This window comes from the organism of the source record quoted next, unplaced genomic scaffold, assembly GCF_019419815.1.
Source record: "Pyrus x bretschneideri cultivar Hongxiangsu unplaced genomic scaffold, Pyrus_bretschneideri_v1 Contig3, whole genome shotgun sequence".
In the NCBI taxonomy this organism is placed as follows: domain Eukaryota; kingdom Viridiplantae; phylum Streptophyta; class Magnoliopsida; order Rosales; family Rosaceae; genus Pyrus; species Pyrus x bretschneideri.
The window spans coordinates 6,865,377-6,890,152 of NW_025999612.1; the positions used below are offsets into that span (position 1 = coordinate 6,865,377).

The 24,776-nt window shown below is 37.1% G+C and overlaps 4 protein-coding genes and 2 long non-coding RNA genes across 8 annotated transcripts; 4 read left to right on the forward strand and 2 right to left on the reverse strand.

The window, feature by feature from the left end:
• Positions 1 to 1,430: 1,430 nt before the first annotated feature.
• Positions 1,431 to 4,349, reverse strand: LOC103950731 (WAT1-related protein At3g30340-like). The gene is made up of 6 exons (XM_009361961.3): positions 3,083 to 4,349; positions 2,930 to 2,992; positions 2,739 to 2,855; positions 2,236 to 2,650; positions 1,838 to 1,989; positions 1,431 to 1,739 (listed from the first exon to the last, which is right to left on the reverse strand). Exons 1-6 carry the CDS (start codon positions 3,271 to 3,273, stop codon positions 1,571 to 1,573), a joined length of 1,107 nt encoding a protein of 368 aa, XP_009360236.1. The 5' UTR covers positions 3,274 to 4,349; the 3' UTR covers positions 1,431 to 1,570.
• Positions 4,350 to 9,119: 4,770 nt separating this feature from the next.
• On the forward strand, positions 9,120 to 10,021 carry LOC103950732. The gene is made up of 2 exons (XM_009361962.3): positions 9,120 to 9,298; positions 9,688 to 10,021. The coding sequence occupies exons 1-2, from the start codon at positions 9,149 to 9,151 to the stop codon at positions 9,961 to 9,963; spliced, it is 426 nt and encodes a 141-aa protein (XP_009360237.2). The 5' UTR covers positions 9,120 to 9,148; the 3' UTR covers positions 9,964 to 10,021.
• Positions 10,022 to 11,068: 1,047 nt separating this feature from the next.
• Positions 11,069 to 12,320, forward strand: LOC103950733. Its single transcript, XR_007260125.1, has 3 exons — positions 11,069 to 11,210; positions 11,317 to 12,045; positions 12,149 to 12,320. It is a non-coding gene; the product is annotated as an uncharacterized LOC103950733 (long non-coding RNA).
• A 617-nt stretch (positions 12,321 to 12,937) lies between these two features.
• LOC125479602 lies at positions 12,938 to 16,379 on the forward strand. Of its 3 annotated transcripts, none has more exons than XR_007260123.1 (8): positions 12,938 to 13,577; positions 13,692 to 13,822; positions 13,935 to 14,161; positions 14,297 to 14,659; positions 14,836 to 14,957; positions 15,062 to 15,518; positions 15,614 to 15,739; positions 16,174 to 16,379. It is a non-coding gene; the product is annotated as an uncharacterized LOC125479602 (long non-coding RNA). The 3 variants fall into 3 exon arrangements; XR_007260124.1 differs by having other exon boundaries at positions 13,712 to 13,822; positions 14,290 to 14,659; XR_007260122.1 differs by having other exon boundaries at positions 13,712 to 13,822.
• Positions 16,380 to 16,904: 525 nt separating this feature from the next.
• On the reverse strand, positions 16,905 to 17,990 carry LOC103950734 (dehydration-responsive element-binding protein 2E-like). The gene has a single exon (XM_009361963.3). It carries the CDS (start codon positions 17,799 to 17,801, stop codon positions 16,944 to 16,946), a length of 858 nt encoding a protein of 285 aa, XP_009360238.1. The 5' UTR covers positions 17,802 to 17,990; the 3' UTR covers positions 16,905 to 16,943.
• A 3,000-nt stretch (positions 17,991 to 20,990) lies between these two features.
• On the forward strand, positions 20,991 to 23,627 carry LOC103950735. Its single transcript, XM_048589129.1, has 5 exons — positions 20,991 to 21,673; positions 22,248 to 22,352; positions 22,579 to 22,680; positions 22,883 to 22,934; positions 23,223 to 23,627. The coding sequence occupies exons 1-5, from the start codon at positions 21,289 to 21,291 to the stop codon at positions 23,284 to 23,286; spliced, it is 708 nt and encodes a 235-aa protein (XP_048445086.1). The 5' UTR covers positions 20,991 to 21,288; the 3' UTR covers positions 23,287 to 23,627.
• The last annotated feature ends 1,149 nt before the right edge of the window (positions 23,628 to 24,776 follow it).

A 24,776-nucleotide genomic window follows, 5' to 3' on the forward strand; every position in this document is an offset into this window, starting at 1 on the left:
CTATACTGTTCATGAAACTTAACGGTAGATGCTCGTCCCAGATTTTCAAGTTCTATCACCAGAATGCAAAAAAAAAGATTAAAAGGAAAACATGATAGAAATCAACGTCCACGCTGTTAAAATCATGCATGGCTAATAGCTCAATACCATTACTAGAAAAATGGGTGATGAGTCCAATGATGTTGTTAATGGTGTTGCCCCACCCCTACCCCGAACCATTCCAACCCACACTTGACCGACTCCCTCCCAACCATACCTCCGCAGATGTGGTTCTGAATCGAACGGAACCCACTTCAATTTGAAATTTTAATTTTAGGGGAATAAAATATGCTTGGATTATGTCAAAGGGTTATGTAATTGAAGGATTGGTTGGGTACTTTTTGCATGCGCCTTTAGTTAGGTTTTTTTTGTTTTTTGTTTTTTTGTTTCTTTCTTTTGTCCTTATCATTAAATAAAGTTATATAAAGGTTTTTTTTGGTTAAAACTCAAGGTTTTGAAGCCCTTTTCATTAGTTTCTTTAAAAAAAAAAAAATTTTTAATGTCATTTTCATTAGTTTTATGTACTTTAAAGTCCCTCATCTAGGAATTAGATCCTCTCTGGATCCCTTCACTGGGGATCCCAGGAATCAATTAATAACAACCGTTCATCAAATATCATGCGGCCACAGTTTTTCTCTTTTTTTATATTTTTCATACAAAACAAGATTGCTTTACTTTTGAAAAAAACATTCAATTGTGGCCGCACGATCTTTGATGAATGGTTAGTATTAATTGATCCCCCGAATCCCCAGTTTAGGAGATCTGGAAAGGATCTAATTCCCCTCATCCAAACTTAACATTAAAATAATATATGAATGAGGATTCTCTCTATATTCTCTTTGTGATGATCTCGGGGATCCTCCAATCACATCGATTCAGCATACATCGTGTAATCAGTTTTCTTCAAGTACTGTTTATATTCAATTTTAAATAATAAAAAATTACAATAATTTATTACCATACAGTATACGATGAACGAACGTGATTGGAGGATCCTTGGGATCCTCACAAAGAGGATCCGGAGAGGATCCTCAGTCTGTTGTATATGTTTGCCTTAAACCAAACACTATCGGTCTAGAAAGTTGTGTTCGAAAAACATATCGAATATTCTAACATCGTGTGTGTCGCTGCATATTCCCACTGTAGCAAGAAGTAGACATAACTTTGATCAATTAAGTACGTGATTACAACGTAAATTTCCATCCATTTTAAGTGCGCGATTACGATGATGACGCCTCAGCATCTAATTTGTCAATCTTCCACTAGAAAAAAACAACATCAAATGGTAAAGATCTCAACTACAAAACCGGTAGTCCTTCTAATTTGTTTAACATATTCATTACCACAAGCCTCACAAAGAACCATGGGGGAAATTTTGCAACCATCAGATAAAGAGGTGAAAACTTTTATCTACTTTTATTCCGGTTATGACAGATGACTTTTCTTTAAGATCCTCGCTAGAAGACCATAAGAATCAATTGGGAAGAAAAAAATGAAGGCTTTTGAACGTGAAAGCATATGAAACTCGGCTTCAAGGACACCGCGAATCAACGGAGACTGTGATGGCGGGTAAATGCGGCTCCTGCTCTTTGACTGCTTGAGATTCTTGGACTAGTTTTGTCGCACATTTCTGCATCTCTTTTTTCTTACCCCATAGAAGAATGTACAAGCCGACGATCACAACGATAGATCCTAACAAGCTGCTCAGTGTCAATGCAGCACCAATGAGGAAAGCTATTACCATAAGTAGTAATCATATGTAGGTATTGGCAACTGTAAAATAGATAGGAAAGTTCACCTTCCGAGGTGGAGTAGTTCATGGAAGATGGGGATACCGATTAGGGCCACCATTATCTGCACGAGCGGGCTAAAAGCTGCAGTAAACACCGGCCCCCGTTTCCTCACACACCATGACATCCCCACAAAACCTAATCCCGATGCTATCATTCCCTGTATAATGTATATATAATTATACACCAATAGTAAGGCATGTAGCTGAAGCATGTATAACTTTTTTTTTTCTTTTGAAAAAAGCGATATTCTAAGCTTCTTTAATTTCCTGGAAACGGATATATTAATTGCACTGGCCAACTGACATTACCTGGATTCGTGAAGTTGTATAACTTTTGGAACTAAGATACCAAAACCCCTTAAGTATTTTTGCGTAATTGTAATTAAAAGAAGGGTAATACTTACAGAAAACAGGACAGCTATGACTTGTGTCCTTCCCCTCAGAACCCACATGGAAAGGTTCCTTCCTGTGCAAACACATAAGATTGCAGACTGAATGGCACCAAAGAAATTCATTATTGTGGTGCTAGAATACTGGCAAGGATACATCTTGCTAATGTTTGTTTGAACAAGAAACCATGAAGACCACAGTAGGGTTCCGCCAACCAAAGCTATCGAACCAATCGTCCAACCCTCATGGTTTCGCGTTGACCTCAGCTGCATGCCATGATCTATGGTTTGAGTACTAACTGTGGATTTTGAGGAATCAAATAGAGGAACTCCTTTGTAAAGAGTTAGTATAAAAGCTCCACCGATGCACACCAGTGTACCGAGTACTTTTGCTCTCCCGCTGTGGCATTTTAAGTTCACTTTCTCTAACCTGCAAGATTAAACGCTCAATTTCGTACAGCAGCACGTGAACAAGATTCAAAGAACATGTAAATGAGGTTTTTGTGACTTTTTTGTACCCAAACGGTAACGCTATTATGAAAGTGATCACAGGCACCATGTTGACGAAGGCACAGGCAAAAGTCGCAGATGTGTATTGGATTCCGAGGAGAAAGAAGTATTGCGTTAGGGATGTCCTGCAACAACAAAAAGATATAGACACATGAAAAAATGTAAAATTGATGTACAAGTCTCTGTCGAGTTTACTAACCCAAGAATTGCACTTAAGAAGAGAAAACATGTGATGCGAAGTGTGAGCTTTGGTCTAGTATTCCTGCAAGCAAATCAGAAAAATCTTCAGCAAGTTAAGGCATAGAAATATCAAAATGAATTTCCGAAAAAGCAAGGAATGATGTTTGCCTACCTTTCCCCAAAGTAGCTAACTGGTGCTAAGAAAATGGTAGCAATCGTCAACCGGTACGTGATAAGAACCAAATGGTTCATTCCCTCATCGAGCACTTTCTTGAGCAGAATATTCACTATAGCGAACGAGAAATCGATTGCTACCATGGCAATAAAAGGCTTCCATTCGCTACACCCTTTCACGTCCGTCATTTCTGTGAGTCACACTAGGAGGCAGGGCTGAGCTAGCCAGGCCTCTCAACAACTCTGAGTTTTAGAGGATGATTTTCTTGTGCTTAAAAACACAGCAGAGGGCGGGCCAATCTGTTGAGATAAATAGACAAGCTCCAGAATAAGTGGGCACAAAGCAAGATTTAAATTCTCTAAATCACATCACTGCTTTAAGCAACCAACTTTGACATAATTTAATCTTTGATTCCCTTTCTTTTTTCTTCCTTTTTTTTCATTGACTGATACTTTCCAATGCACACAGACTAACCGGGGAATCGTTTCGTACAGTTCTTTTCGGGCATCGAATTCACGACCCTCATACATCCCTACCCTAGAAGTTGTAGAGTCTTGTCATAGGCCATGAGTTTTTTTTACCACTGTATCAGGTTATGTTCTTTGTCCTAGTGAATCTTCTTTAAGTCAACAATTATACTATATATAGCTCATCATAGGCATCTCTTTTGAGTGGTGGTGTTGGAAATAAATACTCTTCTACCTCCTTCTGTGCTTCGCATTGGCATCTAATACTTCATCGTCGAACCAGGACGAACAGCAGCCGTATATCTTCTACACATGGTCTAGAACAACATATCAAATCTTCCCACCAAGAAACTTAAAAAACAAAAAGAAAAGTAATGTTTAAAGCATGGGATTGTGATCAATTAAACTATGTTGATCACCTACCCGGGTGAGGCAAGCGAGGTGAGGTAGGTTTAGATTAGACGGAGGAGATTAATAACGTTCATCTCATGAAGCGCCACTAACTATATCCTTTCTAGGCAGAATGCTTGTTCTTATGTCAATAAATCGTCGATAATATTGACTGATAACAGAAAAATGTATTATTATTCATACATTATGGCCATTATTAAATCTTCCTACCGTATAACTTTAAAAAAAAAAAATAAAGAAAAAAGAAACATAGTGTTTAAAACATGGGATTAGCCACTTAGTATTACGTTCTAATGGTATTCCTCTTCACTTATAAGTAAGAGGTCTTAGGTTTGACTATCTCCAAAGGCGAATTTGAATCATATTATTATTTAGCCAATTGTAAGGCTAAGCCCACCCCTCCTCCTTAGTGTAGATAATATCGTTTGTTCCAAAAACAACTCTTAATGTAGATAATTAATATCGTTTGTTCCAAAAAAAAAAAAAACATGGGATTATGCTCAATTAACTTAGTTTGATCATTGAGCATGACCTGCATTCTTTATTAAAAAGGACAGACTATAAATATACCGTCAATAATTAACAGATAACGTGTCAATAACAAAACGTATCAACGAATAAGTGATACAATTACAAATATCAACATTATTGATAGAAAACCTAACCTTTAAAAAAGTATGAATATCATGCACACTCAATTTCTAACTAAATCAGTACATCAATTGAGCACATAAAACATATTGCGAGGGCACTGAAGCCCGATAGCTGAAAAGCCGAAGATTATGGAAATAAAGAATGATCAAAACTCAAGCTTTCTGTTCATTTTTCACAATTATAGGCATGCACGAATAGCAAAGTCATCAATGTGATTTGGCTAACATTATTGAATCACTAAATCACCACGTGTAGTCATTATCTTTACGCTTAGTTAGCTTTTTTATTTCAAGCTCCTTTCCTTTTTCTTCAATTTTGTAGTGGGAAGTGATTTTCGCAAATATTTTTTTTCTCTCTTTACAGACTTTTAACTATGTTTTGTCATTGAATTTATTGGATTAAAGAAAAATTGTAGAATTATCAGAGAGACGGGACAAAAATTTACTTCCAACAACACTGATATTGTCTGCTAACTTGTTAATTATCACCTGCACATTCCGACAAGTACACACTTTCAACAAGTCCCCTGACTTGTTAATTATCACCTACATAGTTCGACAAGTGTGAGTGGTTTCGGTATTAGTATCAGAGAGACGGGTCAAAGGCCTACTTCTAACAACATCAATATTATCCCCTAACTTTTTAAGTCCGACAAGTGAAGGGTTTTAACACAAAGAGGAATTAAGATATTTAAACTCTTCTTTTTTTTAAAGATACAATCAATGTGAAATATTTCAACATAAACAACGAACATAAATAAACCAAAGTATGCATGAAGAGAAAATAGAAGTGTGAAAAACATCTCCGTTCTAAAATAGTTAGGGCACCGAATCAAGAATCTATACGTCAAATTAACTACTTTCTGGCATCACCAGGACCATCAAGCAGTTACTTTTGTGGGATGACCATGACCACTCTTTACTGGGGACCCAAATTTGCATGTCCATATATACTACCTTTTTCTTCAGTTGCTATCTTTAGTAACTCCACTTAGCCTTTGCCTCATGCTTTGCATATATAAAGGTTTGAACTTTGAGGAGTGATATGTCCTGTGATTAGTACAGAGATTAGTCGGTTGTTTTAGCTGAGCTTAGTCACGCATGCCTCTATTTCCCATCATCTCAAACTTTCTCAATCAATTGGTGGTTATGTACCCGAGGAAGAAAATATATGCTGATATAAAGTGACAAAAGCAACAACGATGACAAGAATTATTAAACAGTAAACTCTAGAAGATAATATGAGATAATCTTAAAGTTTATTTGATCATCAAGAAAAATATCTGATACAAAAGCATGACTTCTTAATCATCAAGAAAACAATCATAACCTAAAAGAAACAATTATGAAATTATTTGTAAAATATCAACCTTTCTTAAAAGCTCTTGAAACCCGATTATGTTTAATTAAACAGGATTATTGTGCCAACCAAAATAAAGAAGTAAAGTTTCGTCAAACCAAGGAACAATATTGTGTTACAAGCAACATATAGACATGTACAAAATTGATGCTATTGATAAAATCCACTCATTTCCATACACCATATTAGCAAGAATAAATAAGTAAAAATAAAAAAAGCTCCAGTACAGCAATTGATGATCAAATCTGCAAGAGAAAAAAACACATTTGGGGGTTGTTTCTGCCACTAACAAGTACAGAGTAGCAAAAAATTCCGATTAGAAAATAACATGTGCTCAAATTTGATGCTCAATCTTCATAATTTTGCCACTTTGCACCGTCACATGTCAGGAACAGTCAATCAGCTGCAGAGTTTTCATGAAGAAGCACGTACTCCCGGCTACTATTACCAAACCTATTTGTGTCCTTCTCGACAAGTTCATAATACCTTTGAGGTTCAATTGCACTACCATTAATAAATGTTCTGTTCGTGCTTCCAAGGTCAATTAAGTAAGGCCTAACTTGATTTTCTTCTACTCGCTGGAATTGCACAATAGCATGCTGTTTGCTGTAAGACGGATGGAATGTAGGAATGTCTGCCACTCTCGTTTCCCTCCTGAAAAGAGGAATCTTTGACGATGCAATTCGTAAAAGGGTTCTTCGCTCGAAACCAATTTGCCATCCTTGAAAACGTACAGCCTCCACCTTACATCAGGTTTGTGTGAATCTGCAGGCTCAGTGTATAGTCATGTTATGCTCTGGAATCTATCGGTTGCAGCAAGGTTTCTAGACAGGTTAAAGTTGGAGCTTGAGAGTCCGACGAAGACATGAAGGGATTTATGTGCACCGCCTTATTTTCTGGTCACATTCGCATATACAAAAAATTGTATTGAACACGAGCGTGATACTACTAGGTAGTGCTAGTAGATAGAAATCATAGAATTGTGAATGGTTGCGGCTTGATAAATCTGACTTCTAATCAAGCAATTGAGGATCGAGTGTGGAACTAACTCAATTTGGTTCTTTTCTACACCTTGAGAAAATAAATAAAACGAATAAGTTTCCTTTGCATAAGCCACGAGGGATTTTTGGGGCGAGCTAGCGAGCGTTACCATCTTGAGAGCACGTTACCAGCCCAACATGAGGGTCACATAAGCCCTGTTTAATAGGCTGGATGAGATAGGTTATGATAAATTAAAATGAACTTGAGTTCAGTTCATTGTTTATTGTGTCAAAATGTAAGATGAACGTAATTGAACATGAGGGTTTATGAATCCACAACAGAGTGGATCTAACGTATCATTTTATATGAATTACAAGTTATGTCTTACAAGTTCCTACTAATCTAATTATATTCGTAAGACCTAGTTCCATTCAGCCTACCAAACGGGCCGATTACAAATTGCATTCATATGGAATTACAAAGTGAAAATCACAGGAAGTGACCTTGCTATATATAACATGTCCATGTCACCGCAAACATGGCTAAAAGTCCCACAAGTTAATGAGAGCAAATTTGAAAGGAATTGCAAATATTATATATTTTATGTATTAAAAAAAATTAAATTGGTTAACTCTGGTTATAGTGGTGTTTTCTTACAATGGTGGTAACGTTCACCACTTAAGAAGGGCGATAACCAAATTTAGACTTTAAGGCTTTCACAATAGTTTGAATGAATGTGATACTTGAATATAGTAATCAGGCAGCCTGAACTTGATGCTTATTGCACTAATGCTACACTAGTATGAATCCAATATATTAATATTACACTCATGAGTATAATATATTGTATTCATAAGTTTAATATATTAAACTCACGAAGTCAATATATTAGTATATCACACTGAAACTTTTCAACATCATGTAAAAGTGTAATTCTTATATGAGTTTAATATATTAATGTCATAGTCACTTTTTCTCTAGAACACCTAACTTTATTTGAAACAAAAAAAAAATAAATTTATAGTACAATGGACATATTTTGATGAGAGCAAAATAAATAAATAAAAAGACACACTTTTACAAAAACGACAGAAGAAACAACTTAAACGCAATTTTTTGTTTGTCGTTTGAAGGCATGGACTTAATTTGAACGCTACAGTTACGTTCTCCGTGCTTTCTTTCAACCCACGCTTACTTACCCGCGCTTTCTGCTTACTATTAATGCTATTCATTCATCCCAATATAAATTACTCGCTCTCAAATCAAACCCCAACTCTGCGACTCTCTTCCCAAAAAGAATAAACCCTAATTCTCTCTCTCGCATTTTATCGTCTGATGTATCAAAATTTCGCTCCATCTCAAGTACTTCGCAAAACCCTTACTCTTACAGTTTTTCTCTGTTTCTCACATTATAATGTGAGTAATTCAACTTTTATTTGAGCGATTTCTCCCGAGATTTATATGTGTAAAGAGAAAATCGGAGCGATGGTTCTTAAACGACTGAATTATAGCTTTCGTTTATGAATTAATTGTAATTTTCGTTCATGAGGGCATGAAGTAGAAACCCTTCAAATTTTGTTTTGACAAAATGTGAAGCATTGAACCTTCATGCCAATTTACTCTTATTCAAATTGTTGCAACTGCAAAATTACGTTAACGGGTAATTGGACCGATTGAATAGAGGATTTACTGACTAGATTGGCTTTTGAGGATTTATGCAAAAGTTTGGATTTTTTGATAATTTATTGTATTTGAGGGCTATTAAACATCATCTATATGACTCTGTTTTCGTTAATTTTAATTTCAAATTGTTTTTAACTTTTCGTTCTGTTGTTGTTTCAGTTTTGATTTCCACAAGCTCTGAAGATGGGTGGTGATTCCCTTCGGTTTCCTGGCTGGGGTTCAACTCACTGTAAGTTTTCTCGACTCTATCTTTTCATATGAGCCATGAGTCAAGATTTCCGTTGTACCGTGTTAACTGCATTCAGTAATGTTCAGTTCATTCCATATTTGAATGATTGTTTTCTGTTTTTTTCATCTGGTATGCATTTATAACCAGCTGGGAGTATTTGTGCTGCATAATCTCTTGTTTGTTCTCTGTGGAAAATAGTTTAATTCATTGATGCATATTGTTTAACAGCAGGTGGGAATTCGTCTGGAAGCCCATTTTATTCCCAATCGTTCTTGGAGCATGAGTGGCGCAACAACAACGCTTCTGCTCCCAATCTCTGCAGGTGCGGTGAAAATGGTTTGTTTGGAGCAGCGCAGTCTTCTTGGCCCTTTCCTCCTTTTGGAGTACCTTATACTCCTGGTCTCAGTAGCTCATTGTCACCAATTGCTGGTAAGCCGCCTCCCACCTGTGCTATGTCATTATGGTGAAAGATGGTTATTAGAAATCATGTACAATGTCACCTTCTTAAGTATGCGATTGTTTACCTGTGCTTGCATATCTAGTTTTGTCCCCTACATTAAACCCCAATTTGAGTTCCTTAATTTTCTTTTTCCCCGAAAGTTTATGCCTATATATAAGTGGTGGTTTCTGTATGACATTAATATGTTGTTGAAAACATTATGTTCGCTACACATCTGGATCTATGAGCTGACTTGTGAAACAAATTTTGTATATTGTGGGAACTTCACCTGTTTATGTAGTCGGCATGTGCCCTAGAATTCTTTCCTTGAAAAATATATTTTGATTATGATTTATGAAGCACATAAATTACTGTGCAGGTTTCTGGATGTTTGTTCCCTTTAGTTCGACACGTATCCCAGCCTTTGCCTCTGCTAGCACACCAGCTTTTGGTGCAACAGGCTTCGCGCCCTTTGCTAGAACGACAAGTCCTATGTTCGGAAGCAGAGGAGATGGGTCTTATGGTGGATCATTTGGAGCTTCAAACACCCCGGCTTTTGGTTCATCTAGCTCCACCATCAGTACTTCAAGCAACCAAGCTTTTGGTGCTTCAAGTACTATTGGTTTTGGTTCATTTAGTAGTACACAACCTTTGAGCTCTTCACCAACTTCCGCATTTACCCAATCAAGTTTCAGATTCAGTAGCAGCCCATTTGGTGCTTCGTCTCCTTTTGGATCACAGTGTTTTCCATTTGGTGAGTATTCTAGAGGTATATGGGTGTTGGTTTTGAATTGTTTTGTTACAGTAAAGGAATGCCTCATTCTGTTCTGTTTTATTTTGTGGTGCAGTAAGTCAATCAACAACAATTGGGAACACCGGGCAGTCAGCTTTTGGTGGCCAACAACGCAAGGGTAGTAGCGTGGCTTCATACACTGCAACTCCTGCAGTTGATGATAGTAGGAAAGTGGAGTCAATATCTGCAGCCAGAATATAAAGACAAAAGTCACGAAGAACTCCGTGTGGAAGATTATAAATTGGGGAAAGGTATGCTTTCTAGTTCAAAATTTTCAGTAACTCAGAATTTTTTCCGCATTTGTCAAAGTTTACTAAGTAATCCGTTAAAACTTTTTCTTCCAGTGTTCAATTTCCTGCCGGTGGGAGTACCATTGACATTTCTACCTCACAGCCGAATCCTTTGCATCCTGCACCATCACTTCTTCAACCATCTTCAAGCAACCCAATTACTTTTGGAGCTCCTCTGCGGCTAGTTCTACAAGCAACCCAATTGCTTTTGGTCAAGCTACTGTAAGTTTCTTTTTCTCCCATATATTTTTAATTGAATAAATTTTAATTGATGGTTTTGGCTAACTTTTTGCCCTATTTCTGTTTTCTGTGCAGCCTTTGTTCGTGTCATCTCAGCCTCTTCAGAGTAGTGGTTCTGTCTTCAACATTGTTAGTCAAACTCCGCAAGGTAACATGTTTTATGCATTTTGAATGGTTATAGCCGTTGGTACTGATTTCATCAATTGTTGTCTTTGGCTTTGTAGGCAACACAGGTGGTTCGACGGGAATTCTTGGACAGAATGGGTTTGAAAGCTTTTCATCAATCCCTGCGTTTGGTCAATTAAGTTCTCTGTCCGGTTGCTGCCAGTTATGCGCTTCATGTGGTGAGTATTTTGTTTTATTTGTGAAGGTCGTTGTGTTTTGTTTCATTCTATCTGTATCATATTCTTATACTTTATGATGCAGGAGCTCAATCAACAACTGGAAACACTGCTCTGGGGAAGCCAGTTTCTGAGCGTCGGCCGGATGAAAAATTCCACTCAATATCGTCAATGCCAATTTATGGAGACAGATCTCACGAGGAAATGAGATGGCAGAATTATCAATTGGGGGATAAAGGTAAATTTTGTTTTATAAACTTTGGATAACGCATAAGAATTTATTGTGAGGAATGATGGCCTTTACTATGTTCTACGTATGATTAATTTCCCATCTTAAATTTCAGGTGGACCGGCTCTTGGTGGTGTGACTCACTTTACCTTGCTTACCAAGAAACCTGCACCGACATTTGCTCAAACATCTTTGAGTCTGTCCAATACCTCTACTGTATCTAATATATCTGCTCCACAAAATCCATCCATTACTGCTGCGGTCTTTGGAGCCTCATCTACACCCAATCTTTATGCATCTTCATCATCAACTGGACCCGCATCTACATTTGCATTTCCTTCTCCAGCTCCAGCAACAACTTCGACATGTAATCATGGCCTATTCGGTTGCACGCCGTCTGTTGCACAAACAGGTACTCCTAATGCCGTACAAACTACGACTTCCTCTAGTGGGTCTACAACACCCCTTCCACTAGAGGTTAGTGCCACATACAAACAGCTGTATCAATTTTTTCTTCAATCGAAGGTTTTTATTTTACTCCCTAAAGATTCATGGAGGCATTATACATCTGTGCAGTAAAAATTCCTCAATACGCCCGTCTTGCCCTAAGTTTGATAGGTTTTTGATCCCGTCCTCATTATCTTAGCATCAATCTAACTTAGTTTTCGTGTTATAATTTCTATTGAGTGATAGTTCAGTGTGTTAAACCTCACATTAACGAAAATGGGATGTTACTGAATGTGGAATTCACTTTGTCGTTGTTTTCTGCCAGGAAATGAGGAGGCTGCAGGTGATCATTGAAAGAAATTCAAGCATGCATAGTAGTGAGGAAAATGATCGAAAGGTGAGGATGATGATGCATCTAATGAACTCTTACATCGTTTTTCAGCACGTTCTAATGCGAATCTGTGCTCACACATCTTATTGCAATATTTTTCCTTTTGCAGGGTTCTTCGTCTTCCTTTTCATGGTGAAAGGCGCGCAGGCAAAGCAAGCAAACGAGGATTGAATTCGAAGAAGAAACAAGTCTTTTTCTTTCAATACAATTTCTGTTCAGGTTGTTATGAGCTTTGACATAATAAAAAATCATTGAAAAGAAATAAAGTTCTGGCAACCAAGGATTAATTCATCTTAACAAATGATTAACAAGACCTATATAAATTTTCAAATATTGATTACATCTTTAAGATTGTCACTCACTATGCAAGTGGTAAATTGCTCCGGTGATTAGGACAATTCCTCTTCAATTTATCGCGTCCCAAATTCAAACCATCTCCTCTCCCCTTAGTACTGTAGTTTATAAAAGGAATATCACTTACATTCAAATTTAAAAAAAAATTGTCCCTAACTACTGCAATAACACATGAACAAGGAGAAAAAACTTCAGTCCAGTTGGTTGATAAAAATGAGGATAGCAAAAGCCTAAACCCTAAAAACAAAGGTCTTCTGGGGCTGCCGTAACTACTGATTGGAACTAGACGAGGACATTTTGTATATAAATATATATTTCTTCGTACCTCTTTTATTTTTATTTGAATTTTCCATAAATCTAAAATATTTTTCCATACATTTAAAATAATTTAAAAAATTTATTAATATTATAATTTGTGAATATATTTCTTCTATACGGACCTAATTTGAACGCTATGCCTATTATTGCAAATACTGACGTAAGCCTCCGCCCCTTCTTTCGTGCAACACACGCTCTCTCTCTCTCTCTCTCTCTCTCAATTTCATTCACTCACTCCGATTAGATACTTTGCAAAACCCTAACGTTTATGGTTCTTCTGTGTTTATCAGATCATAGTGTGTTAATTAATTGTTTGCTTTGATAATTAAACTTGTATCTAAGCGATTTCTCTCAATATTGATTCACTGAAAGAGATTATTGAAGCATTAGGACCTAATTGTAGCATTGGTTCTTGAATTAAATATTCAATAAAACTGGTATCCGAATTTGACAAAACGTGGAGCCTCAGTCCTTCATGCCAACTTTGTTAGAATTTTTCATCCGTGTGTGTCAATGTGCTTAATTTTGCCACGAATCGAAATCAAGGATCAATGCTCTACATCATACCAATTTTGATGGATTCTTATTATTATTTAGGATCAAAAGCTACAGTTCGGTCATAGTTTAAGAATCAATAATCCAATTTACTCTCACTGAAATTGTTGCGATTGCAAAATTACCAATGTGTAATTGGGCGAATGAAAAGACGATCACTGGACTAGAGTGGAAGTGTTGTTAATTTTCTGTTCTATTCTTATTTCAGCTTGATCTCCACAAAGCACTGAAGATGTTCATGAATCCGTTTCAAGGGTCTTGTACTTGTACACACCACTTTTCACCTGTCGGGTACTGGGGTCCGACTAACTGTAAGTTTTCTCATCTCAATCTTTTATATGAGCCAGGAGTCAAGATTTTTGTTTTCCTTGTTAATTGCATTCAGTAATTTTCAATGCGTTGCATATGTGAATGATTGTTTTCAGTAATTTTCATCTGGTATCAGCAACTCCTTTATTGCATCGGAATAATATTGAAGCGGAGAAATTGAATTCAATATCAGAAATCCCAGAATGTAAAGACAAAAGTCATGAAGAACTCCGTTCGGAGGATAAAGGTATGAATTCTAGTTAAAACTTTTCAGTAATTTAAGAATGTTTCCGGTTCTCTGTAATTTTCATCTAGCATGCCAATACGCGGCTGGGAATTCATTGAATATTGCTTAACAGCTAATGGACAATCATCTAGAAGGCCAAGTCTGTTCCCATCGGCCTTTGAGCGTGAGCGGAACAACAACTATGCTTCTGTTCCCAATCTCTGCAGGTGCGGTCAGAATTGTGTATTTGGCACAGAACCTCTCTCCACAACAACTGGTGCTTCATCCGCGCAAACTTTTAAAAATACAAAGCCTCCTTCGGAGCATCTTCTACACCTAGCTCATCATCATCAATTATTGGTAAGCCTGAAAGATGGTTATTAGAAATTGCGTACAACGTCACTTTCTAAGTATGCGATTGTTTACCTTGCTAGAATTCTTCCCTTGCAAAATTTATTTTATCTTGATTTTTGAAGTACATCAATTAGTGTGCAGGTTTCTGGTTGTCTGTTCCCTTTGGTTTGCCATGTATCCCGACCTTTGACATTGCTAGCACACCAGCTTTTGGTACTACAAGCTTTGCGCTCTTTGGTTTGACAACAAGTCCTACGTTTGGAAGCACAGGAGCTGCATTTGGATTTGGGATATCTAGTGGAGCGTTGGTTTCATGCACCGCGGCTTTGGGTTCATCTAGCTCTATCTTTGGTACTTCAAGCCACCCCAATTTTGATGCTTCAAGTGGTCCTCGTTTTGATCAACCCTTCATCAACTCATGCGTCATCAATTGCTGGTTAGCCGGTGGACTAAATTGAATTTCTCCACTTTCTGTCCACTACAAATCAACTGTTTCAGATTGAGGTGAAAGATGGTTATTCGGAATCATTTACCATTTCAGTTGCTTACATATGAGATTATTGAACTTCCCTTGCATATTTAGTTTCATCTGCTGTATTAAACCGCAATTATGAGTGGCTTGAATTCTTTCCTTGCAAAATGAATTTGGATCATGATTATGAAGTAAACTTATTTTGTAGGTTTCTGTTTGTCTGTTACATCTGGCTCAACCTGCATCCCAGCTTTTAGTGCTTCCAGCACACCGCCTTCAGGCGGTGGAGCCACTCTACCAATTTTTGGGGGCCAACAACGCGGGGATGAAGTACGGTTTCTAGTTATAACTTTTCAGTATCTTGGAAATTTTGCCGCATTTCACAGCAATAATGACATTTGCTAAGTTCAAAATGTTATAATTTCGACTTCCAGGTGGTCCAGCTCCTGCTGTTGGGAGTGGCCTTGGCACTACTACCTCACAGCCAAACCCCTTTGAATCCTGCACAGACATTTTCTCATGCATCAAGTCCTTTTAATGCCACAATGTTTACTCCAAAAGCTCCATCCTTCACTAATACAGGTTTTACAACAACGTCTACGCCATTCAGTTCATCGAGTTTTGCGATTTCTTGTACTTCAACCAGGTCCTTTTACACTGTCACAAACCTCATCTCTGACTCTCTTTAGTTCGTCAAGCTCTGCATATTCATTTCTGCTCCAGCTAAATCAAACTCCTATCCTTCACAAACCTTGTCACCGTGTCTCTTTTGGTGGTGCTTTTACCACTCCATTTTCTCAGCCATTCAGTAACCCTCCTACTGGCTTTGCTTTGGGGATCCCCACTGCTGCTGGTGCTACAAGCAGCCTAATGGGTTTTAGTCAAGGAGCTGTAAGTTTTTATTTTTAGTTTTTACTTTTAATCGTAAAAGGTTTTAATTGATGATCATTGGTTAACTTTTTTTCTCTATTTTCTTGCCCGATCAGCCAATTTGTTGTTCTGCACCTTTCCCATCTCAGCCACTTTTCGGGTTGAAACAAGACTCCTGTGTGCTACTACCGAACAAACTGCGATCTCTGCTGGTGGGTCTACAACTCCCTTTCCCCAAAGAGGTTAGTGCTACACACAAACAGCTATATCTATCGATTTTTTTTCCTTCAATTATTGAAGGTTTTTATGTTACTCCCTTTAAGATTCATAGAGGCATTATCCTTTCGAGTACTTAAAGCCGTGTCCTAAGCTTGCTTTGATAGGGTTTTAATCCCGGTCCTTCTCATTATCCTGCCATCTTTCGTGTGCTAATTTTTGTTGAGTGACAGTTTAGTTTGTTAATGTTAAACCTCACATCAAAGAAATTGATGTTTCTGTATCTAACATTCACTTTGCTCTTCCCCCCCATGTAAAAGGGGTGTGGCTGATCTAATGCGAAAATGATCCAACGGTGAGGATGATGCTTCTAATGAACAGTTAATCTCTATTCATTTCTCCAGCACGATCTAAAGCAAATTTTGCGCTCACACCTTACTGCAATCTTTTCATTCTGCAGGGCTCTTCATCTTCTTTTTCGTTGTCACAAGCGCCCAGGCGAAACAAGGAGGATTGAATTCGAAGAAGAAAGACGCATTTCGTTTTCATACCTCCTACAAGTAGCATTACTTTGGTGTTTCTTGTTTGATGGATTGATGTAGCAAGTTTTGAAACGTGACCAAATCCCAAATTTTGCAGTTCTTTTTTCTCAGTACAACTCCTTTTCATGATGGTAATTCAGTTTGACAAATTCAAAAATCACGCGAATGAAAATAATTGCTAGAATCCCAAGCTTAAATACATGTTAAAAATTATTAACTAAACCATATATAAATGTACAAATATCGATTACATCTTCTTTAAGGTAGTTCTAACTACTGCAACACGTAAACAAGAGAAACTTTGATAGAGTTGTCCAATAAGGATAACTCTCATGCTAAACTACAAAAGATCTCACCCTTTCGTGAGCAACTTATCAATGACGGTAGGAAATGCATACCCTAGAAGGGTTCATAATTTATTGGGGCACATACATGAAAGAATTGATTAGCCTGCAAAGCCTATGTTGTAAGGTTAAAATGGTAAAACAAAAAGAACTACATAGATTAATTATAAGGAAAACTAATGAAAATAGCTTGAAAACTTTGAGTTTTAACGATAAGGTCGAAATAAAGGGTAAAGTGAATAGTATCAGGATTGACTTTTAATGTAAAAATATGATTTTTTATTAAAGTGAACACTACCGAGAGCTTTTCGTTAAAATTCTTTTAATTATATGATATGATCCCATCACCCTAGCACGGAGGAAGCATAAAAAGGAGGATCCCAATTGGCATTAGCTCCTCCCCAATTGCTACCGTCACAGTGCAAAAACTGCTGCTGATCTGAACACCAACCACCATCACCATCATCACCACCATCAGCACTACCATCAATCTGTGACAGAAGCTGCGTGCCCACGGCCGGCAACGGAAGCTCCATAGAGCACTGTTCTGGTACATACGGCATACTGTTATTCGGCCACGTGGACCAATTTTGCACTTGCTCATATGCTACTTGGCTCTCGTTGGCCCACACCATGGTTTGGTTTGATGGTGCTGGGTGAACCTGAAGTTGCCACTGATTATCTAATACAACTGGATTCTCCATGTGGGGCGGTCGCGGATTGACGGATTCAGTAACCGCACCACGTGGATCAACCGGAGACGGCGCCGCTTTAGTGCCACGATTTCCTTGCGGTGGTTGTGGAAGCACACGATTTATCACCTTACCATCCTGCAACTTAGCTCTAAGTGCCCCCAGCAACCCCTCAGCTTCCACCTCATTCCCACACACCGCCTCAAACGAAAAAGGCACATTCTCCGCCACGCCCGCGCCACCATTGCCGGCCCCATTACTCTGTGGCAGCTCGAAATTGGTTCGGGCGTTGGCACCGCGGAGTGCTCGGGCAGCATCATCATAGGCACGAGCCGCGTCCTCCGCGGTGTCAAAAGTCCCAAGCCAGAGCCTCACTTTCTGCAGAGAGTCCTTGATCTCCGCGACCCACCTCCCGGACGGCCTCTGCCGCACCCCCACGAACCGGTGGTGCCCCCTCGTCGATGATTTCTTACTCCTCCGTACGCCGTCGTTTTGTTCGCGCAAACCCATTTACTAAAACCGTCCTCGTTTTGCTTCGGTCTCTGATTGAAACCGTCAGAGAACGGATTGGTCGTCGATTTATACTCTAGGATAGCTGAAGAATCCGGGAATCGAAGAAGCCGACAGATAACAAGGTGACAAAAACGTCGCCGTTCTAGTCTTGTAGGCTTTAATTGTTTTAAACGTCGGAGGATTAAAATAATTGGAGAAATGGTCAGCAGTTGTTTTTTGCTTCCCGTTTCTTTTTATTGTAGTTTTCGATGCATCATTGCATACGATATGTCGCTTGTCGATGCGACGGGAGGATGGATGAAGGGGCGTGAAATACCCAAAATACCACAATTAGATATTTCGAACGAAAATAACGTACATAATTAAATAAAGATGTGTATTAGGAGAAAAAGAGTGAGTATTATTTCTTAGATGAAAAATCATTGAATATATAGTTTAACTTGTCAGATATGAGTTTAGTTAAGTTGGCTAAACCAGCGTAATTTAGATGAATTTAGTAGAATTATCCCATTTTTTTGTATAAATTACCATTTCACTTACTAGCGAGATATTTTTTTTTTAGATGAAACTACATTGGTTTATTATATAATGTTAAGAATTGATAGGAATATCAAAGAGCTCATTTAAGATAACATTCGATAGATCCTCAACCCAGAGAAACTTTAACAAAACATAAAAAGCTAACTTGGCGAAATTCATAATCATCGGTACAAGTAGGTTTGAGGGCGAGACAAACTTGATAATAAGCAAAGGAACACATCCAAGTCTTGAAATCATTTACACACAAACTGAGGGCACTGATATGGCATTCCAAAGCAAGAGAAACTCCACATTTAGCGAATTACCATTTTATGAACTTCTACACACAAGGCCTTGAATATAACAAACATGAGCTCACGGTTTGTCAACGACTAGCGCCGACTTTAAAAAGGAACTGACTATGAACCAACTAATGTCCATGCTACTATGACTTTTATGCGCAACACCATCAACAATGATATCACTTTCAACAAAATAATCTCAAGAGCAGCCAATAACTTACCAACACAATATTAAAATATTCATGAGGAAAAACTCACAAATAACCACATTACGAAAACACTTATAGAGGGAAATACTAAAACAAAAATAAATAAGCAACAATTAATGAGAATATAAAGGAGGAAGGCTAGAAAAATTGAAAGAGGGATTGCCATCGGCGTCGAGCCGAATCATGAGGCCAATTAAAAATCGACATTGCACAACCTGCTTTTTTTTGGTAAGGGGAAGGAGAGAGAGGGGAGAGAGAGCGAAAAGCACTACAGGGAGGGAATTTACTAGGGGTATTTGGGAGATTTCGATCTCGTATTTCTTATGATTGGGTACGACGTTAATGATATTTTGTTTTATTAATAAACCAATTAAAAAATCGACATTGCACAACCTGCTTTTTTTGTTTTCGTTCGCTCCACTTTCAATAACACTAGTAAGTTCTTTATATTTGCTTACGTATACAATGACATGCTCTCAATGCCTTGTCATACGTTTTGTTTTGTTGTCTATGGCCATCTCTAATATAAAAAAAATGGAATTATGCTATTAAAGGTAAATGAGTTTTCTTGTAGATTCGAATTTCGATACATGACACTTGCGATTGAAATTTTATTTGATTTTAATTTCAATTTGATGGTAGTATCATGTGGCATTTCTATATTCTTAAGATAGTGTTATTAGTTCACTTAAATTAAAAGACATTAGCATATGGCTTCATACATTTTGTGTGTGGATAATTTTTTTTATTTTTGTTTTCAAGACGAGGAGAGAGGGAGAGAAAGAGAGAAAGTGAAGATGCTCGATAAGTTTTTGTTTTTATTTTTATTTTTTAAATTAGAGATTTGTTAAGATCACTTGTAGGTGATACTTTTAAAAAATATAAAATTTAATTTGTGCAAAATTACTTTATTATCCATTATTTTAGTTTATAATAGAAGATAAAGATGTTTTTTCACCCTCTTTTGGTTGACAAAGAGGATTTCATTAATATGTAGTTTAGAGGATTATGCTTGTATCTAGCATGATCATGTACGTGTGTATTAGAGTCGAAAATAATTTTGAATAAATTGATATGTGTTGTTGTTGCATCTTATGCTCAAATTAAATTATCACTAGCCCTTATGCATGCACTCACGCGCGTGTAGAAGGCATTTTTTGAATCACCGCGTGCTACGCGTGACTTACATGTTTTAAATGTATTTATATGCATGAATTGACAAAAGGAAAGTCAGATATTTAAAGTAAATGAATAATCTTATATCATGCAAGAAAAAACACCTCCCAAACCAATCAAAACAACTGAATTCACATAATAAAATCGGTCTTTCAATCTCCATCTACATTCTATTGAATTTACATTAAGAATAGAGAAAATAATATTTAATAAACAACTGATTAAATCACATTATTACTAACCCATTGTAAGGCTAAGCCCACCTCGCTCCCCCCAAAGTGTAGATAATATTGTTTGTTCCAAAAAAAAAAAAAAAACAATCATTTGACAACTAATTTAATCACATTATTATGAGTGTACAAATGACTTTTTTTATAATCGGCATTACAAGCATATTAAGATGTTTTGAACGTGTTTAAAAATAGAGAAAATAAATTTTAATGAACAACTGATTGAATCACATTATTGCTAGCATATTGCGAGGTACTAATTTAAAAAAAAATTGTACAATAAAATTAATTATTAAAATAATACTGTTAAAATGACGAAAATATCCCTGCATTATTTGGTGCATTATTTTGGATTGCTTTTGAAATTTTTTTTGTTTTAGGGGCATTTTTGTCTAAATCTTTTTGGTGAATCTTGTGACCCTAAAAGGGGTTGTTGGCTTTATATATAAAGATTTAATGTATAATTTGAATACTAATCCCAAAACCCTAACCTTAAGTCTCAAGGTCGCATTTCTGGCAAAATGTCAATGTTGCATGCAATATACACATATATACCCAGTTGAAACAAAAAAATATGAATAAAGTAAACAACACGATAAATTTTGTCAATTTTGATTTATAATGCAATAATTTAACCTGCTCGACGTTATAGAGAAGAGAATTTGAACTTAGCTGAAAGGAGATGAATACACTACCTTGTCTAGTGACTAACTTTACAAGTAATGTAGTGATGAGAATTTTTTTTTTTTTTTTTTTTGGATAGTCGTTCTGGGCCCCAAAATAGTCCAATTTGATTCACCTGAAGTCTAGGAGCCCAGCCCAGAAATTTCAAACCATACAATTATACTTTCAAATTATCGCCAAATTTATAATTTAGGAAACCTTTGGCCTTTCTCCGAATTCTGACATTCCCATGATTCGCGGGAGCTAAAAGCTCTCCTCCCTTCCCTCAACATTTTACCGCCAAATCCACATGTCAGAAAGCTCAACTGCCCTAGTTCCCTAATTACACACCGGAAAACCTCCATTCTCTCTGAAACCGGACGCCATGGAAACCAGAGCTCGGCCGCAACCAATGCGACTCGTCGGATTCATCGCCGGTCGAACTATCCTTGTGTCGGTGGCTTCCGAATCCGCCCTGAACCTCATAAGCACATCTATAGTAGGTGAACTCGGCCTCGAAGTCGATCGGAATCTCTCCCCTTCTTTTCCGCTTGCAAACGGCACGGCGGCGAGAACCGACGACGTCGTGTCGAATCTGCGGGTGGAGATTGAAGAATACGAGTATGTTTCGGACTTTCACGTTTCTCCGCTGCCGGATTGCGACGTGGTGTTCGGGGCCGATTGGCTCGCGTCTCTAGGCGCTGTTGTTTGGAATTTTAGGGAGAAGTGGATGAGATTTACTGTAGATGGAATTAAGCACACGTTGGTTGGTAAGCTCCGACGACGATTCTTCTGAATTGCATTGCAACCGTTTGATAATATTGAGATTTTACTGAAAATAGATGAGATTGTTGGGGCTTTCTTCCAATTCTGTTTTCTCTGCAGGACTAAAGTGCAATTTCCAGTATATTTAATTTCCCTTCAGCTGTTTGATCCTGCGATTTCTCTATGAGATTGGATATGTTGTTTAAACAGTTAGGATTTTAAAATTGGAAGAGCTAAATGTTTATTTTTTTGTGTGAGGAATTGAATTGTTTTATATTTAAGGCGACAATTGTTCACTCAAATTATAGTGTTTTACGTAGTCTATACTTGCTTGTATAAGGAATTACACGATTGTCTCGAGATACTGTCACCATGGCACCTCATTTGCATTTATGTTCTTGTCGTAGAAGAAGTAGAAACGAAATTAGAGTCCTAGAGATTGGAATAAAGACCTACCGGACTTTGATGCCTTTAAGAAAATTATTGTATTTGTTAGGGTCATGTCTCTGCGCTCAATTAGTTCATTGTTTGGAAAACCTGTAAACACTGACGACTCCCTCTCTACATTTGGAAGCGCAGGAGTTGGAGCGTTAGAAAGAATTTGGTCAATATCGAGGATGCCTGTCTGCGAAGATAAAAGTCACGAGGAATTTAGATGGGAAGATTATCAGTTGGGGAATAGAGGTACCATTTAATTGACAAGTAGTATATTTTGTAGTTTCCACTTTAGTCGCTTGTCAATAACCTCTACCGGCTTACATGTATTTGTTATCCGCAGTATTTCTTTGTTATTTGGTTAACATGTTCTTGAGTTCATTTTTAGAGAGTCATCTTTATATGCGCAATTACTCCATTATTTTGAATGCCTTTAATGACTGAAGACTCTCTCTCGCTCTCTTTGGGAGCACAGGAGGTGAAGCGAGTACATTGCAGTCAATATCGAGCATGCTGGTTTCTGAAGATAAAAGTCACGAGGAACTTAGATGGGAATATTACCAGTTCAGGAATATAAGTATGTTCGATTCTTCATTTTCCTGCCTTGCACTAGCATGTGGTTTTTCATGCTTGTTGATGTCAGTCATGTGTAGAACTATATCCACTTTAGAAGCTTGTCAATAGCCTCTATCTAATTATATGGATGTGTTATCAGCTCGTGTTCAGTTGATGGTAGTGACTTTTATGAATTGGTTGCCTTGCCTCTGTATGAAACGCAGGTTGCTTCAGTGATTCAGCAGGCATTCTTGGTCAGAATCATTTGGGACAGTTGTAAGTTATCTCTTGTACTTAATGTATCCCCCATGCATGTTTAAGTTTTAGATTGACTGTCGTTGTTCTTGATCCAAATTCGAAGAAACAAAAAGGGGTATATCTTCTGTTTGATCTTAAATGCTATTCACTGTCATTGGAAAAACATTGGGAGATGAACCAGATCTCATTATCTGTGAACGTCTTAGTATTTCGTCATTCATTCCCGTCCCTCTAACAAATAGTTTTGAGTTTACTTGTTTGTTACGGAGAAAATAATTCTAATCTCATTAGCTGTGAATGTCTTAGTATTCCGTCATTCATTCCCGAGCGGCACCGTGGATTCAATATGGACTTTCGACCATGCCTCTGATGTGAAAATTCGTATGTTGTTGTGTTTAATCTGAAATGTTGTTCTACTTGACTGTTACAAGCTATTAGGGAGAAGAGATTTCGAATCCAAAGATTTAGATTAGTTAGTATCAGAGTTAAGTTTCTTGATTCGACTACGATACGTACTTAGACTTGAGTTAGAAGAAAAGAAACGCATGAATTTTCAAATGATTATGTAGCTCTTTCAATTCTAATCTCACCCTCTCTAGTTACTTGAGCAGTATTTGAGGGTGAAACTTATAGCGTGTTTACTTATCTGGAATAGTTATTGAAAGTATACATTTTTATAAACGCCCTCGATTGAAGATGTCCTAATTGATTTTTTTTCATTTTCTTGATTTGCAACTTCTCTCATTTCGAGTAAGTTAATATGTCGTTAAAGATAATAAAAATACCTTCGTCTCATTTTCCTTTTTAACATTACTTTTTTTTCTTGACTCGCAAATTCAATAATTGCAAATGAATTAAACATGTGATTCACAACAATGTGCATTTTCATTCAATTCGTTTGCTTTCATAGCTTTACTAATTCTGTAATTTCACCCATTCCAAATACGTATGTTAGTATGGACGATACAATACTTTCATTCAACTCATTTTCTTTTTCAACTCTACTTACGTTCTTATCTAACTTGCAGATTTCACCAGTTTCGAATAGGGTAACGTGGCCCTAAAAATATACAATATTTTTCATTCAACTCACTTTCCTTTTCAGCTTTGCATATTCGTGATTCACGACTTCACTAACTCCGTATAAATAAACATGTCATTAAAGATAATACGACTTTATTTTCTTTCTCATTAGGTAGTGTGTTTGCATAACATCTTATCGTTGCAATTTGTTGGTTTGGACGCCACGCTAGCAGCTAAATCCGTTTCAAATAAATTAATCTCCTCGACAAAACTTTCAAGATCAATTCGATAAAGTCAAACATATAATCTTAAATAAATGAATAAATATTTTTAATCACTTGAGTTATAAGTTGTGTTTAGATAGCCTATTACCAGGCTGATGACTCTTAGAGTCTCATAACAAGTCCAAGACCTTAATCCACTTATTAATAATCTTGGATAGGGAAAAATTAAATATCATATCTTGTATCGATAAGTCAAAATTATTGATCACTTAAACTACAAGTCGCTTGCAGATATGAATTTAGAGTTTGAATACCTTAACTCAAATACTATGAGTTAGGGGATGTAGTTAGGAACTTTGGACTGCCTTCCATTATTCAAATTAATTTTAACATATGATGCCATTTCACTATCTCAATGAATCAATATTAATTCTTTTACAAAATCCTAGAGCATAACATTGATTATGCACCAAGAGAGTTAGAATAAAGGGAGTTTTAACGAAACACTCTCGGTACTGTTCACTTTTAACGAAAAATTATATTTTTATCTTTCCCTTGTACTATTCACTACACTTTTATTTGTCATTTTTCATTAAAACTGAAGTTTTTTTGA